The 15,740-nt window shown below is 43.2% G+C and overlaps 1 protein-coding gene and 1 long non-coding RNA gene across 2 annotated transcripts in view; both read left to right on the top strand.

Annotated features, from left to right (window-relative positions):
- The window catches only part of LOC308401490, a 303,063-nt gene that overhangs the window by 58,587 nt on the left and 228,736 nt on the right, over positions 1-15,740 (top strand). The window lies entirely within an intron of this gene.
- LOC308400865 (olfactory receptor 52D1-like) lies at positions 11,114-12,049 on the top strand (the record flags this gene model as incomplete). The annotated part of the gene is made up of 1 exon (XM_080888891.1): positions 11,114-12,049. One exon carries the CDS (start codon positions 11,114-11,116, stop codon positions 12,047-12,049), a length of 936 nt encoding a protein of 311 aa, XP_080745017.1.

Genomic DNA, 15,740 nt, shown 5'->3' with positions numbered 1-15,740 from the left:
GCTATAACCGTCACAGCCCTGTAACAACTTGTCCATCAGCCTTTGGAAGGTAGCCGGTGCCCCATGTAGGCCAAAGGGCATCACGGTAAACTGGAAGAGCCCGGCAGAGGTCCTGAAAGCAGTGTACGGCCTCGACGTCTCCTCCAGTGGCACCTGCCAGTAGCCTTTGCACAAGTCCAAAGTGGTGATATACTGGGCAGCCCCAATCTTCTCCAGTAAATCCTCAATTCGCGGCATGGGGTACGCATCAAACTCGGAGATGGCATTTAGCTTTCGAAAGTCGATGCAGATGCGTAAAGAGCCATCCTTTTTGAAGATAATGACCACCGGGCTGCACCATTCGGAGCAGGACGGCTCGATCACTCCAAGCTCCAGCATCTTCTCCACCTCCTGTCGCAGCTTCTCCACCAAGTGTTGCGGAACCCGATAGGGCCGTTGCCGGATGGGCTGTCCCTCTTTTAGCCGGATCACGTGTTCAACCAAGGTAGTCCGACCTGGGTTAACGGAACACAGCGAAGGCGTCTCCTGCAGAATTTTCAGTAGCTCCGCAGCCTGCTGTGAGGTCAGATGAGTCAATACCGGAGACCTTGGATCCATAGCCTGCTCAGGTTCACTCTGTCCTCCTCCGTGCACCACCCTGGCCATCAGTGCCTCCCTCGGAGCCGGACGGGGCTGCTCCACCCATTCCTTCAGGAGGTTCACATGGTAGGTTTGTTTCGGTTTCTTTTTTCCCGGATGATGGATCTCATACGTCACTGGTCCCATTCGGCGAAGCACGATATAGGGCCCTTGCCATTTCGCCAGCAGTTTACTGTTGGAAGAAGGGAGAAGTAACAGCACCTTTTGTCCGGGCTGAAACTCACGTTGCCGGGCCTGTTGGTCATACCAGATCTTCTGGCTTCGTTGAGCATCCCGCAGATTGGCTTCGGCCTCGGCCTGGTACCGCTCCAACCGCTCTCTCATCTCCAGCACAAACTGCACCACCCCTTTCTCATTTGGAGCCACGGTCGAAGACTCCCACCCCTTTCGAACGAGATCAAGCGGCCCCTGTACCTCCCACCCATAGAGTAACTCAAAGGGGGAGAACCCCGTGGACGCCTGTGGAACCTCTCTATACGCGAACAAAAGAAAGGGTAACCACTGGTCCCAATCTTTTCCCGTGTCTGACACAAACTTCTGTAACATCCGTTTGAGAGTCTGATTAAACCTCTCCACCAACCCATCTGTCTGTGGATGGTACGGTGACGTCTTGATGGCCGAAACGCCTAACTGAGTGTGGAAGAGCTGCATTAACTTCGACGTAAAGTTAGTCCCTTGGTCGGTCAAAATCTCATCAGGTATCCCCACCCGAGAAAACAACTGTATCAGTGCGCGCAGAACATTAGGGGCTGTGATCGCTCGCAACGGAAACGCCTCTGGGAAACGGGTCGCGTAATCACACACCACCAATATGTACTGATAACCCCGACCACTTTTTACTAACGGACCCACAATGTCCATAGCTACCCTACGGAAGGGGATAGAGATGACCGGCAAGGGTTGTAGCAGAGCCCGATCCGATTTGCGCGCTGGGCAAGTTTTCTGACACACAGGGCATGCACGACAGTACTTCTGTACATCCGTATACATTGACGGCCAAAAGAAACGCGTACTAACCCGTAAATAGGTTTTTTGGCGACCCAAATGGCCTGCCCAGGGGAGGGTATGAGCTAAATGCAGAATGAGAGGTCTACAACTAGCAGGGATCACAAGCCGCTGGTGGTCCCCATCAACTGCATACAACACATTTTTCTCAACCACAAACTTCTCTTTTCCTCCCCATTTCCCTGTTCCCCCTTCAGGCACATTAGCAAACAACACTTCCAATGTCTCATCCTCCCTTTGCAACACAGAAATATTTTCAGGTACATCCCATTTCATGTTCTTATTGCCCGGTCCCTGGGACCATAGCTGCTTCTCAAAGCGGCGTTGGCGACGAGATTTTCTCGGCCCTTTCGTGCCACCCTCGCACAGACTACTGTCCAAGTCTGGCAGGGGTTGGCATCCCGCCTTCGCCTGGGCCCTAGTGACCACTGGGCCTAATGCCTTCATTTGAACATTCCCCGTTTCCCTCCCTTTTGTCTCTGTGTCCCGCTCTTCTTTTTCTTGCAACAAATCCATAAGCACAGGCACATCCATCCCCAGAATAACCTCTACCGGCAAATTCTGTACCACCCCAACAGACAATAAATATGGCTGGTCATTAATAGTCACTGTTATTTCCACCTTTGGGTAGGGATGTTTGTCACCATGCACACATAACACTTCTTCTTGTCGACTATAGTCCACACAGTTCACTGGTACCAAGCTTTGCTTAATTAATGACATAAAACTACCAGTGTCCAGCAAAGCAGTAACCCGCTGCCCATTTACCATTACAGTTTTATAGCGTTGCCCCTCAGCTGGCTGGACCTTTGTTGGTTCCGCCTCCAGCCGAGGTGCATAGCAGGCCCCAGTGACTTTGGCCTTCCGGATGGGGCACACCGAGGCTTTATGGCCTGGCTGCTGGCAGTAATAACAAAGAAAGTCCTTACCCGCTCCTCGTAGAGTGGATACCTTGGGGGCCCCGGATGGCTCGGGGTTACTCTCCCGCTTCGGCAGACCCGCGGATTGCGGGGACGATCGCTGTGGCGTCCCAGCTGAGCGGACCGGGGCCGCTCCTCTCCGCGCATTGAAATACTGCGTCACCAACTTGGCTGCGGCCAGTCCGTCCGCGGGCTCATGCTCCCTCACCCAGGTCCTCACCTCCCCTGGAAGAACTCGAATTAGCTGCTCCAAAATAATCGCTTCTCCCATCTCGTCCTTCGTATGCTGCTCTGGTCGAAGCCAGCGCCGGTACAGTCCTTTCAGCCGGTAGTACGTCTCGGTGGGGCTCTCCCCAGGTGGAATAATATTAGAGCGAAACCGCTGCCGATACGTCTCCGGGGAAATGTCAAATTTAACTAACAAGGCAGCTTTTAAATCCTCATAACAGTGGGCTCTTTCTTCATCCATTGCGGTATAGGCCTCCAACGCCTTCCCCGCTAGCAACGGAACTAGCCGACAGGCCCATTCATTCTCCGGCCATCTCCAGGTTCTGGCCACCCGCTCAAAGCGCAACAAATAGTTCTCAATATCTTCCCCCATCTGGTACGGTGGAATCTTTGGCCCCTCCGATCGCCTCCACTCTCCACCCGTCTGGTCGAGGCTGCTTGTCGTTGCCAGGGACTGGCGAGCCGGTTCCTCCAGTAACGACGGCCGGGATTCTCGCTGCCGGGCCGGGGTAGGCAGCACCATCCTGGGGCTACTCGCTGTTACCGTGCTCGGTGTAGCCGTAGCGGCCGTGGTGCTAGCTCCCGCTAACACTTGCCCTGAGCTCTGCTGACTAGCTGAATCCGCCGGCAACAGCGCATTAGGAGAGGGAACGGTCCTCAGCCCCCTGAGTTCAGCCAATAACACCGTCTCTCTCCTTTGCTGTCCCGCCAGGAAGTCCCTCATCATCGCAATCAGTTCTCCATCACGTGCTGCGGTCGAGGTTGTAGGCAACTCCGGACCAATCCTGCCGGAAATCTCCTCCTCCTCTGCTGAAGAAGACGACGCCGGCACTGTGTCCCACGCCAGCTCCTCTGCTGTCTTCTCCCCCGGAAGCTCATGCTGCTGGGACCGCAGCCCTGTGCGCTTCGCTGGAAGGCGCGTTTTCCTCTTCCGACTAGCCATCCCACTTCTGACACCATATGTCACGGGGTCCCCTTCCAGACCTCTCCCGGACAAACACAGGCGTAGTCGGTAAGGTATTAGTGTGGATACTTTATTTGAAACGGCCTCCCCAGTGCATAAAAAGATGGTTCCAAAGACATAAAACTGAGCTCCGCGCTACACAGCCTGTATGTTACAACACACCCCCTTCATATCCGGCTCGCCGTCTCTTATATCCCGTCTCCTCCCCCCTTGGCGTCACCACCAATTCTTTATTCTAACTTTAATCCCCGTCTCCCTCCCCCCAGAATTTCTTTTTCATTATACACTCACAAAACATATACATTAATACAAGCTCTCAACTATTTCCCGGAAGTCTACCCGACTTCATATACACATTAACGGCCCACGTAATGAGGCCATTCTCATGACGGTCCAGACACACGTGAACTCATTATTTAAACCCCACACCCCCATACCATCGGCTTGCGTCACCCTGCACGATTGGCGATCCCCCGCACGTCTCCCCGACCGACGCCCTTAACAAGTAAGTGGGAACCAAAATCTAGCCACCCCCGATGCGGCTCACAACTTGCTCCTCACCCCTTTTATTCCTCTACTCGGTCGTCAGAAAGATACGCCGCCCCGGGTGCCAAATCGAACTAATGGTGGCGATCTAATGGTGGCGGTGCCATACTCAGCGGACTCTGCCTTGAGACGGGTCACTCCGTCTGGAATGTACTGCAGCTTACTGTAACTGCCGCAGGACTGATGATAGCTTCAATCTCGTATGGTCCAAAGTAACATGGAGCGAGCCTTTGGGAAAGGCATTTCAGTGGATTGTCTTTAGCAGCAAGCCATACCCTTTGCCCAGGCTGGTTCCTGGGAGCAGGTGTCCTTAGGCTGTCTGCACAGCAGAACTGAAGATTGCTTGATCTGAATAGCGCCTTCTTGGTCCAGATGTATCAACATTGTTGCAGATGATGTGGAGGGAGAAGGTGAGTCTTGGCTTACGGAAACAGAGGTGTCTTCAAAGCGTGAAAGACCAGTTGCAGATGGGGTTAGTGTGTTTTGTGTGTATGCCCAGGGAAGATGTGTAGACCATATTGGTGGTTTTGCGTGGTGACACAGCAGAGAGCTGATTGCAGTTTCTATTTGAGATGCTCGGTTTGGCCATTGGTTTGTGGATGATAACCGGAGCTGAGGCTGACCTTTTCTCCAAGTGCTGAGTCGAAGGCTTTCCAGAACTGAGAAGTACACTGTGGACCTCTATCAGAAACAATTTCCATAGGTATCTAGCTTGAACTTCCTAGAATCTGGATGGCAAAAGACTGATCATTTGAAGTGAGCAAAAACAAAGACTATAGACTGGCTTGACAGACATTAATTTTCTTAGCCGTTCTTAAATAGGTAAACTTTTTATGGTCTGTCCAGATGGTAAAAGGATGTTCAGCCCCCTCTTTCCATTTCTCGAGCGCCAACTTCACTGCTTTTTTTTTTTTAATTTTTTTTTTCAGGAGGTACTTTTTAATTTTTTAAGTCCTGAAAAAAAGAAATTTAGAAAATTAGATTCTCTTTCTTTCATCAGTTGGCTCACTCATGTTGGCTGATTCTTCACGTTGCAAAATGGAGCAAATACAATTTTGTCAGGCACTGAAAATGTATCCTTCTTTTTTCTTTTTTTCTTTTTTTTTTTTTTTTGGCCTGTCCCGTTTGGCTCTTTTGCCATCAGAATTGTTGTCTAAAGGCAAACAAAGATGCCCAACGGATTTACTTTACCAAATTGACCATCCCAGCCTTGCCATAATGGTCCATTTGATTCACCTTTTATTGTGTATTTTATTTTCACTTGTTGAATACGGGACAGACTTGACTGGGGGAAAGAAGGGGAAAAAGAAGGAGGGAAAGAGAAACAGCTGAGAAGAGGGACGGGGGAGAAGGGCAAAAAACAAAAACCAACAGAATGGGCAGAGAAAAAAAAATGCATATATCAATCACCTGGATCACCTGCTGAGAAAGAAAAAAGAAAACAAGCAGAAGAGAACAAGAGTAATAGAATAAACAACATCACAATGATATATGGGAATATGACAGTAAATACTAAATATTAAACATTATTGTGCAGCACATAAGATCAACAGCGCACAGTGTGCTTTGAGGTAGGAGCCAAAAAGGGTGTAGTTTGTGGGTGTGATCACCCGTGTGTACACCTGTGAGCATGGACGCGCTTGTTTTTTTTAAAAGGTTCCTTCATGTAATGATCTGCTAGAGGGTGTGGGGGGGCCACAGCCCCGTCCTCCAGGGTATGAAGCAGGTATGGAGGAGATCAAAACTCCAGACATCCAGAGGCCCCCAGAACACAAGAGACCAAGGAAGACCAACAGAGGGGCAGCCGCGCCACTATCCCAGAAAGAGCTTAGGGGAGTCCCAGATAAGGGGTCACTCAGCAGCCGCGGAGCATAAGCCATGGGGGGTTGCAGTGACTTGCGCGGGAGCTCCGTCGGCAGCCAGCTGCGCCACAGTGACCGAGCCCCAGGCTGAGAGGCCGAGGGCACCCCACCCCCGAAGTGGCCCGAGCGAGCCCCAGGCTCCAGGCCCCGATAAGCAGTCACCAAGGAGTGAGCCGGTGTATACCTGGACGCCCATCCCCTGACACAAAGACCCACCAACGCACCGATGTCTGAGGGCGTCTGCAGCTTGCAAGGGAAGTGGTGGGGGTAGATAGGCCTCCATACCTTGGAGGGCCTGAGATGTCCCCAGAGAGGTGGCATCTGATACACCTCTCTGCAATTAGTCATTATATAAAAATATATATAAATCCCCACTCACCCCTGCGGGCGGTCTATCCTTCAAGCTCGGGTTATCTACCAGAGGCCTGGGAGCTTGATGGTCCTACGCAGTATCTTAGCTGTTCCCAGGACTGCGCTCTTCTGGACAGATGTTTCCGATGTTGTTCCTGGGATCTGCTGGAGCCACTCGCCTAGCTTGGGAGTCACTGCACCTAGTGCTCCAATTACCACTGGGACCACCGTCACCTTCACCCTCCACATCCTCTCGAGCTCTTCTCTGAGCCCTTGGTATTTCTCCAGCTTCTCGTGTTCCTTCTTCCTGATGTTTCTGTCATTCGGAACCACTACATCGATCACTACGGCCGTCTTCTCATGTTTGTCTACCACCACTATGTCCGGTTGGTTAGCCACCACCATTTTGTCCGGCTGCATCTGGAAGTCCCACAGGATCTTAGCTCGGTCATTCTCCACCATCCTTGGGGCCGTCTCCCATTTTGACCTCAGCACTTCCAGGCCATATTCAGCACAGATGTTTCTGTACACTATGCCGGCCACTTGGTTATGGCGTTCCATGTATGCCTTGCCTGCTAGCATCTTGAACCCTGCTGTTATGTGCTGGATTGTCTCTGGGGCATCTTTACACAGCCTGCACCTGGGGTCTTGCCTGGTGTGATAGACCCCAGCCTCTATGGATCTTGTACTCAGAGCTTGTTCTTGTGCTGCCATGATTAGTGCCTCTCTGCTGTCTTTCAGTCCAACTTTGTCCAGCCACTGGTAGGATTTCTGGATATCAGCCACCTCCTCTATCTAGCGGTGGTACATACCGTGCAGGGCCTGTCCTTCCATGATGGTTCCTCGCCTTCCTCCACTTTCTTGGGTTTCTGCTGCCTGAGGTATTCACTGAGCACGCTGTCAGTTGGGGCCATCTTCGTGATGTATTCTTGGATGTTCCTTGTCTCATCCTGGACTGTGGTGCTGACACTCACCAGACCCCGGCCCCCTTCCTTCCGCTTAGCATACAGCCTCAGGGTGCTGGACTTGGGGTGAAACCCTCCATGCATGGTAAGGAGCTTTCTTGTCTTTATGTCAGTGGCTTCTATCTCCTCCTTTTGCCAGCCTATTACCCCAGCAGGGTACCTGATCATGGCCAGGGCGTACGTGTTGATCGCCCGGATCTTGTTCTTACCGTTCAGCTGACTCCTCAGGACTTGCCTGACCCTAGCGGCCTCTTCATGGTTCCCATTCGTCTGCGGGATCCCCAGGTACTTGTAACTGTCCTCTATGTCTGCAATGTTGCCTTCTGGTAGTTTGATCCCCTCCATTCTGACTACCTTCCCTCTCTTTGTTACCATCCGACTACACTTCTCCAGCTCGAACGACATTCCGATATCATTGCTGTATATCCTGGTGGTGTGGATCAATGAATTGATCTCTCATTCACTCTTGGCATACAGCTTGATGTCATCCATGTACAGGAGGTGGCTGACAACTGCTCCATTCCGTAGTCTGTATCCATAGCCAGTCTTGTCAATTATCTCACTGAGGGGGTTAAGGCCTATGCAGAACAGTAGTGGGGACCAAGGTTATTACCGTTAACGAAAACTAACGAAATAACAAAAACTAGAAGTGAAAAAACATTTTCGTTAACGGAAATAAAAATAAAAACTAAAAAAGGAAAACTAACTAAAACTGTAATGAATGTTCACAAAACTAACTAAAATTAACTGAATTTATAGCAAAAATGTGTTTAGTTTTCGTAGATGTGTGTATGTCATACAATAGTCAAGGGTTAAAATGAAGTTTAGTTTTCAGATTTTTTTCTTGCTGTCTAATTATGCCAGCAGGTGGCAAGTACGTTAGTCGAGTCGTCTGTGTTACTGCTCTGTCCACGCGCAGAATCATGTCAGGAAAAGTGAGGAGAAAGCACCAGAGTCCAATTTGGGATTACTTTGAATATGACTGTGTTTTGGATAAAGCAAGTGTCTTGTAGTGGAAAGAGACAAATTATGAGGGACATTTCTAAAGGGAAAAAAATCCCACAAAGTGCACTTGAAAAGCTCACACAAGAAGGCTAACCTAGCTTACCTTGAGAAGGTAAGGGAGCACACTCAACCCTCATCCCCAGAAACAGACGCTAACCCCAGGCAAGGCAGCGTGATGCATCCCGAGACAACAGGACTGGGATATCTACATAACTGTGTGAGTCAATTGCCTTCAAAAAGTTTATCAATTCACTTGAACCAAAATTATGAACACCCGGTGCTGCAAGAGTTAATAGTCTCATTGGGGCCAAGATATACATTTTATAGTTGCCTGGTATCAATGGTTGTTCATCTGCCCTTATTTATTTATTTATTTATTTAAAGAACCCATAGGTGGGAATGTGAGTTGTCTGTCTCTGTGTGTTAGCCCTGCGACAGACAGGCGACCTGTCCAGGGTGCAGGGTATGGTAGCTGGAATAGCAACATACCCAAGGATAAGCAGAAGAGAATGACTGATATGATGAAACTGGGATTTTGTTACACTTAATTATTGCAAACACAACTAAAACTAACTGAAACTAATCAAAACTAAACTGAAACTCAGATTTTCAAAAAAATAAAAACTAAACTAAATTGGCAAACAATTGGTAAATACTAATTAAAACTGATATAAAATTGAAAATCTGAAGTAAAAAATAAATAAAAATAAAAACTAATGAAAATTGCAAAACTAGTAAAACCCTGGTGGGGACAGAGCATCTCCTTGGTAGATCCCGCACTTGATAGTGACTTGTGCTATGGGCTTGAGGTTGGCCTCCAGTGTTGTCCGCCACATCCCCATTGAGTTCCTGATGAAGGCTCTCAGGGTCCTGTTGATCTTATATAGTTCTAGGCATTCCAGGATCCAGGTGTGGGGCATTGAGTCATAGGCCTTCTTGTAATCAATCCAGGCAGTGCACAGGTTGGTCAGTCTGGTCCTGCAGTCTCGGCTGACTGCTTGGTCTGCCAGTAGCTGGTGTTTTGCGCCTCTGGTATTCTTGCCCATCCCTTTCTGTGCCCCGCTCACGTATTGACCCATGTGCCTGTTCATCTTAGCCACTATGATGCCTGACAGGAGCTTCCACGTGTATATGTTCCCTTCGGTCCTTGTCGTGTCATTGATGTTGTCTACGCCATACCTGTTTCCAGTCCAGCCAGGTTAGTCAGCTATTTCAGTTCAGTCAGTCCTCCGTTTCATGTCCTGTTTATCTGCTCATCATAATAAACTCTAGCTTTCACCTATCTGAGTCCAGCGTTTGGGTCCTCTTTTCCTCGCATCCACACACGATACAAGCCCTGACAATATAATTCTTGCTTATTATTATTATTATTATTATTATTATTTAATTTCCCCATCATAATCATTTTCAATAGAATATTTTAGACAGATATTTACTAATGCACACTGGACAAAACAAAACAAAAAACAGGATCAAATGACCCCCTGTCTTTTGTGTGATACTGGGCTATATATATCAGGCTATTTGACCTAATTGGATATTTTTCTGAATAATAGGATGACAACATAATACTCATAAATAATTACCAGGTTTATCACCATTCATCCACAAGTTTCTGTGTGGTCAGTGGTCCCCTGGAAAAGAAAAGAAAAGAAAAGGTAAAAGCTCATCTTTTGGTGCTGAAATACCTTCAATAATTTAACATTGGGGATTTATTTTGATGCATGCTCAATCATCCAGGTAAGTAAATCTCCAAAAGTTGATTCTGTTCATCTGGACGTAGCGTCAATCAACTTTTGGAGATAATTATTTATTTTGTTTTTGACAGGTTTACAAGTACTGCAATTAAATGGGCAACTGGGAATATTACTGAAGTTGCCATTGCTGACCCTATAGTGTCTATACAAATTGTTATCAAGTCCTATCCACTTCATTAGCTCTATATTAAAAATATTCCAACATTTCACTGTTCATACTGTTTTTTGCAATGTTCAATTAGAGCGATTATGTCTGATTTCCACATGCACGTTTGTGCATGTCCTTAGTGAGATGATAATACATTTTTGATTCTTCACAAACCCTGTGAAGCAGTGCTTAAGTCACAACTAACAATCTAAAGATGAGCTTTAAGATAACACCCAATACTCCAGAGATCTGCCTGCTGTTCAAAATCACACCTATAAAGCCTTGAATGTTTTACCGGGTAGTCACAGGCAGCACTAACATAAGTCAATAAAGATGACTGCTTTGTGTGTATGTGGTTTAGATATAATCTTTATTGTGCATTGAAGTGAATTAATGCTTTTTTGCTCTATTGCCTTTGAGTATTTGAATTCCAGACTACAGGCAAAAATATTATAACATGTTATCATAAATGCATAATATATACACTGTGTAATGCTTAACCGCAGTGTACATGGACTCAGTTGTCCAGCATGAAATTATCATGATTACAGTTTATGAATAAAATGTAATCATAACATTCAATGTTTTTTCCTCTTTTTATGATTTTTTTGTTGTTATGTTCATTGGTGTGATTGCTAAATTGAAATGCATAAATATTTTCTCCCTAATAAACAATGAAGTGATGATTGATTTCTGAGTTTTATAAGTAGCAAAAGCTAAGAAATGAACAACCAATACAACACATCCTCTTTTTTACAGATTAATGTCTTTAATCTCTCCTCTGAGAGTGTTTTGCCTGCATTTCTTTTTGCAACTCTGAGTTACATGATCATACTTTTTTGCAACCTTACTCTAATCCTCACCATTGTGCTGAATAAATCTCTGCATCAGCCAATGTACCTAATTCTGCTGAACCTTCCTATGTATGACCTTATAGGTTCATCAGCTCTCTTTCCACAGCTCATCAAAGAAATACTGAAGAACAGTGGGATAATGCAATACTCAGCTTGCGTTGCTCAAGCTTTCTTTATCCATATCTATGCAGCAGGCACTGTGTTCAATCTGAGTGCAATGGCATATGATAGATACATTGCCATATGTTACCCACTGCAGTACAGTACTGTGATGACTAATGCCCATATCATGAGAATAATCACCATTGTATGGATGAGTTGTTTAGTTTTAATTGCTGTGCTTTTTTTCTTACTTTTGCGCTTGCCTCGTTGTCGATCTGAAATGACTCACGTTTACTGTGATAATCCATCTCTGTTGACTTTGGTCTGTGCTGACACAACTATTAACAATATCTATGGCCTTTTGATAGTTGCTCTTTCACAATTAGTGGCTAATGGAATTGTTTTCTACACATATCTCTGGATCCTCATAACTTGCTTTAGATCTAAACGATCAGATACAAAAGCCAAAGCTCTGCAGACATGTGCTACACATCTGATTGTTTTTCTCTTGTTGGAGTGTCTTGGTCTTTTCACCATCATATCATATAGACTAAATAATGTTTCACCCCATTTCAGAAGATTTATGGGTTTGTCAACTTTAATTTTTCCCCCAACACTGAATCCAATCATCTATGGTTTGAAAACAAAGGAAATTCGAGAAAAGGTGTTGAACTTTTTAAAGAATAGGATGTTTTCATCTTAATGCACTCTTTCAAAAGAATCTGATGTAACATGCTGAAACATTGGACATTTTTCACCTTCATTGTCCTCCTGTTATGTGAAATTATATTGTATGTTATTGTTTACTCGGTCACGTCCTTTTCTAACCCTAACCCAAAAGCAGTGCACATTAAAATTTCTGAAATCAAACAATTTTTGAAAACAACAACACAAGCAATTAACATCTGATTAAAGACTGAAGGTAATATTTTTTTAGTGTGCATTGTTACTTTATCATTAATGTTTGTCATTATACCATTGTATAAAAAAATAAACGCATACTTGAAGTTAATTACAATGTTTTTGCTTTCTTATGTTGTATGACAATTTTCTAAATAAATAAACAAACACTGTTTAGTAGGTACTACAGCAGTTGGAATAATTATAATCATTGATAATGATCATTTCTGATTTGGTTTTAGAATTATGTTGTCAAATAATGTAACTTAAACAGGTGTTGCCCTGCAGATAAGATACTGCTTTTATGCACTGATTATCATCAAACGAGTATTTACTATTGTAATATGTGTAATTAAATTATTATTATTATTATTATTATTATTATTATTATTATTGTAGTCTACTTGCCAGATATCCTTCAGCATGATGCAAAAAGTGCTTGTATGAATGGGTGAATGAGGCATGTTCTATAAAGCGCTCATTAAATTTGGAAAAAACTACATTTATGTTATTCGGAAATTGTAAAAAAGATGCAGGAGCAAAATTATTAGTAAACAATGTTGAAATAGAGCAAGTTTCGGATACAAAATTTCTGGGTGTGATAATAGATAACAAAATCTGCTGGAAACCTCACATAAAGCATATACAAGCCAAACTGTCAAGAAGCATCTCCGTACTAAGTAAAGTTAAATATTTTTTGCCTTCCAAATCACTCCGGGTACTTTATTGTTCACTTATATTGCCATATTTGGAATACTGTGTGGAAATTTGGGGAAACACATATAAAACTGCACTTCAACCAATATGTAAAATTTTAAAAAAAAGCAATCAGGATGATTAATAAAGCAGGATTTAGAGACCATACTAACATCATGTTTTTGAAATTAAAAATACTGAAGTTTATGGATCTTATAAAATATAAAACTGCAAAAATTATGTACAAGGCCAGATACAATATGTTACCAGGAAATATACAGAGGATGTTCTATGACAGAGAAGGAGACTATGAATTGAGGGGGAAATTGAATCTAAGGATTCTTAAAGCACGGTCAAAGGTTAAAACCTTTTGTGTCACTATTTATGGGGTAAAACTGTGGAATAGTTTTACTATAGATCTACAGCAATGCTCAGGAATTAGTAAGTTCATGAAAATACTTCGAAAACTGATTTTGGAAGAATATGATACCGATAAAGATGATCACCCATTGTATGTATAAAAATATCAAATTATATCCAAATTATATCAATCACGGTAGCCAAGTTTATATAGGTTCTCCTCGTGTATCGTGTGGAGTATGTGATGATGGGAATTAGGTGAATTATGTGGGATCAATAAGATGTTGAGCAGGGGTAGGAATTAATAAGTATGTTCATACTTCTTCCTACTCCTTTTCAGACCAAACATTGTTACATTATGTCAGACGATTTTGTTTTATTTCATTATATATTTTTTGTTTATCTGAACACATACGTGTGTGTGTGTATATCTACATATATATTCGTATCTGTAAATGAAAATATATGTAGTGTGTATATATTGTTTTTTGTTTTATATGTCTGAAACAAATAAAGATACAATACAATACAATACAATACAATACATAAGAACTATTCCCTTTTACAGTATTAAAAAGATCAAATTTACTCATTGAGCATTTTCATGTTTAGCACCAAAATATCACCATTTATCTTATACATAACTGCAGGGTAATGATACTACTTGTATAAAATAGGAGAATAGGGAAATGTATTTAAGACTCAGAAAGAGTAGACTTTAATTAAAAAGTCTAATCTTTATGCTCTTATTCCAATATTATAGTACTTAAAGTCTAGAATAAAAAGCAAACTTAGTTTTTGGTGTTCTATAGGTCAGCTGTGTGTGTCATTTCGATATTAACTAACTTGAATTCTGCATTGTATTTTAAGGCATTTATGAAGTCATTCCAAAGGAAATTGAAATCAGTGTAAATTTATTGTGATTGTCTAAACCTGATCTGTACATAATGTGAAGTCTAAGAAATGTGTGGTTCAGTGCTTAAAACATTAAACATAAATACACATAAAATTAAGAGTGATGTCTGTAACTGTTGTATACATCGCAGATTAAAATTACTTCTTCATATTGCTGGACAATATAGAATATAGTCTGACTACACCAGAGGGCGCCAGCAATACAATCTGAATTCATATCGACATTAAAACTGAAACTGTATGGACTTCATTTCATTCAGCAGTGTACATCTCTCTTTCATTTTGTGTAATCTGCAGCCCTCTAGTGTCTTTGAAGGCACATTAAATGTCTCACAGGACATTACATCTAGTATGGTCTGATAAAACACACACACACACACACACACACACACACACACACACACACACACACACACACACACACACACACACACACACACACAAATTACAGTTCAATATTCCATTTCACTATTGCTTATTTTATCAACTGCTATCCTCAATTTTTGTAGAATTACACTTGTTACTCAACTCTAGCTTCTTAAATGTTTGAACACACTTGGCAAATAAATGTGATTTTGTTTAAGAATAATTATGTTTTCCATGAGTTTAATACTTTTAGGCTGCTTGATATTAAATCTATCAATAAATAATAATTAAATACAATTTGTACTACAGAAACATTGTGTATTACATTCTCATTACCTTAAGAAAACTCACAGACTTAACTACAAAAAAACCCCAGACTTGTTCAAAATTATGACAAAATATGCTTAAGCAGATCTGAAAATGTTCCTGTTATTTATGACCTCAGTCACATATACTTTGTCTCCACATTGTGGTAAAACCTGATAATGCACACCTTGATATCATGGCTAGACTAAGACTAAGACAAAGAGTATCTACATAGTCACTTTCTATTATAAAGAAACATTTCATAGAAAATTCTTTAATTTCCATTTTTACTATTCTGTAATATTCACTAAAGCAACAAATAAATAATGTGTGGATGAGGAAGTTCTGTTATGAGGTAACTAGCCTTCCTGTCATGGTCAGGTCAAATCTGACCGATTTACAAATTTAAAAATTCATAAATATTGTGTTTTACATCCGATTGCCTTGAGGCCTTACTACATCCTCCATATTATGCACTTGAACATATAAAAGTGATGAGCACCTCTTTTATTGAATTTTGAGTGTTTTAATCAACTTTGTTACATCTGTGGTGTTCCCGGTTAAAAGCCAGACCACCATAGGAAATGAATGGGAATCTAACAACATTTGACAACAGCTTTCCACTTTTTTGGGGAAAAAATATCGACAAGTCGATGAACATCATTTACAGATATATTGGGTAAATGCCCAAGACATCTATAGAAATGTAAATCGCCGCTTGATTCATTCATTTGCTTAACTTGTTTTGGACCGTAAACAAGGCGTGAGTAGGACACCGGAAACAAAGCTCCCCACAGGAGTTTCCGCACCGGAAGTAGCATATGCTAACGTGCACATAAGCTGTGTCCCAA

Source organism: Rhamphochromis sp. 'chilingali' (genome assembly GCF_963969265.1).
Source record: "Rhamphochromis sp. 'chilingali' genome assembly, chromosome: 8".
NCBI lineage: Eukaryota > Metazoa > Chordata > Actinopteri > Cichliformes > Cichlidae > Rhamphochromis > Rhamphochromis sp. 'chilingali'.
This window is presented reverse-complemented; position numbering and strand designations above follow the sequence as displayed.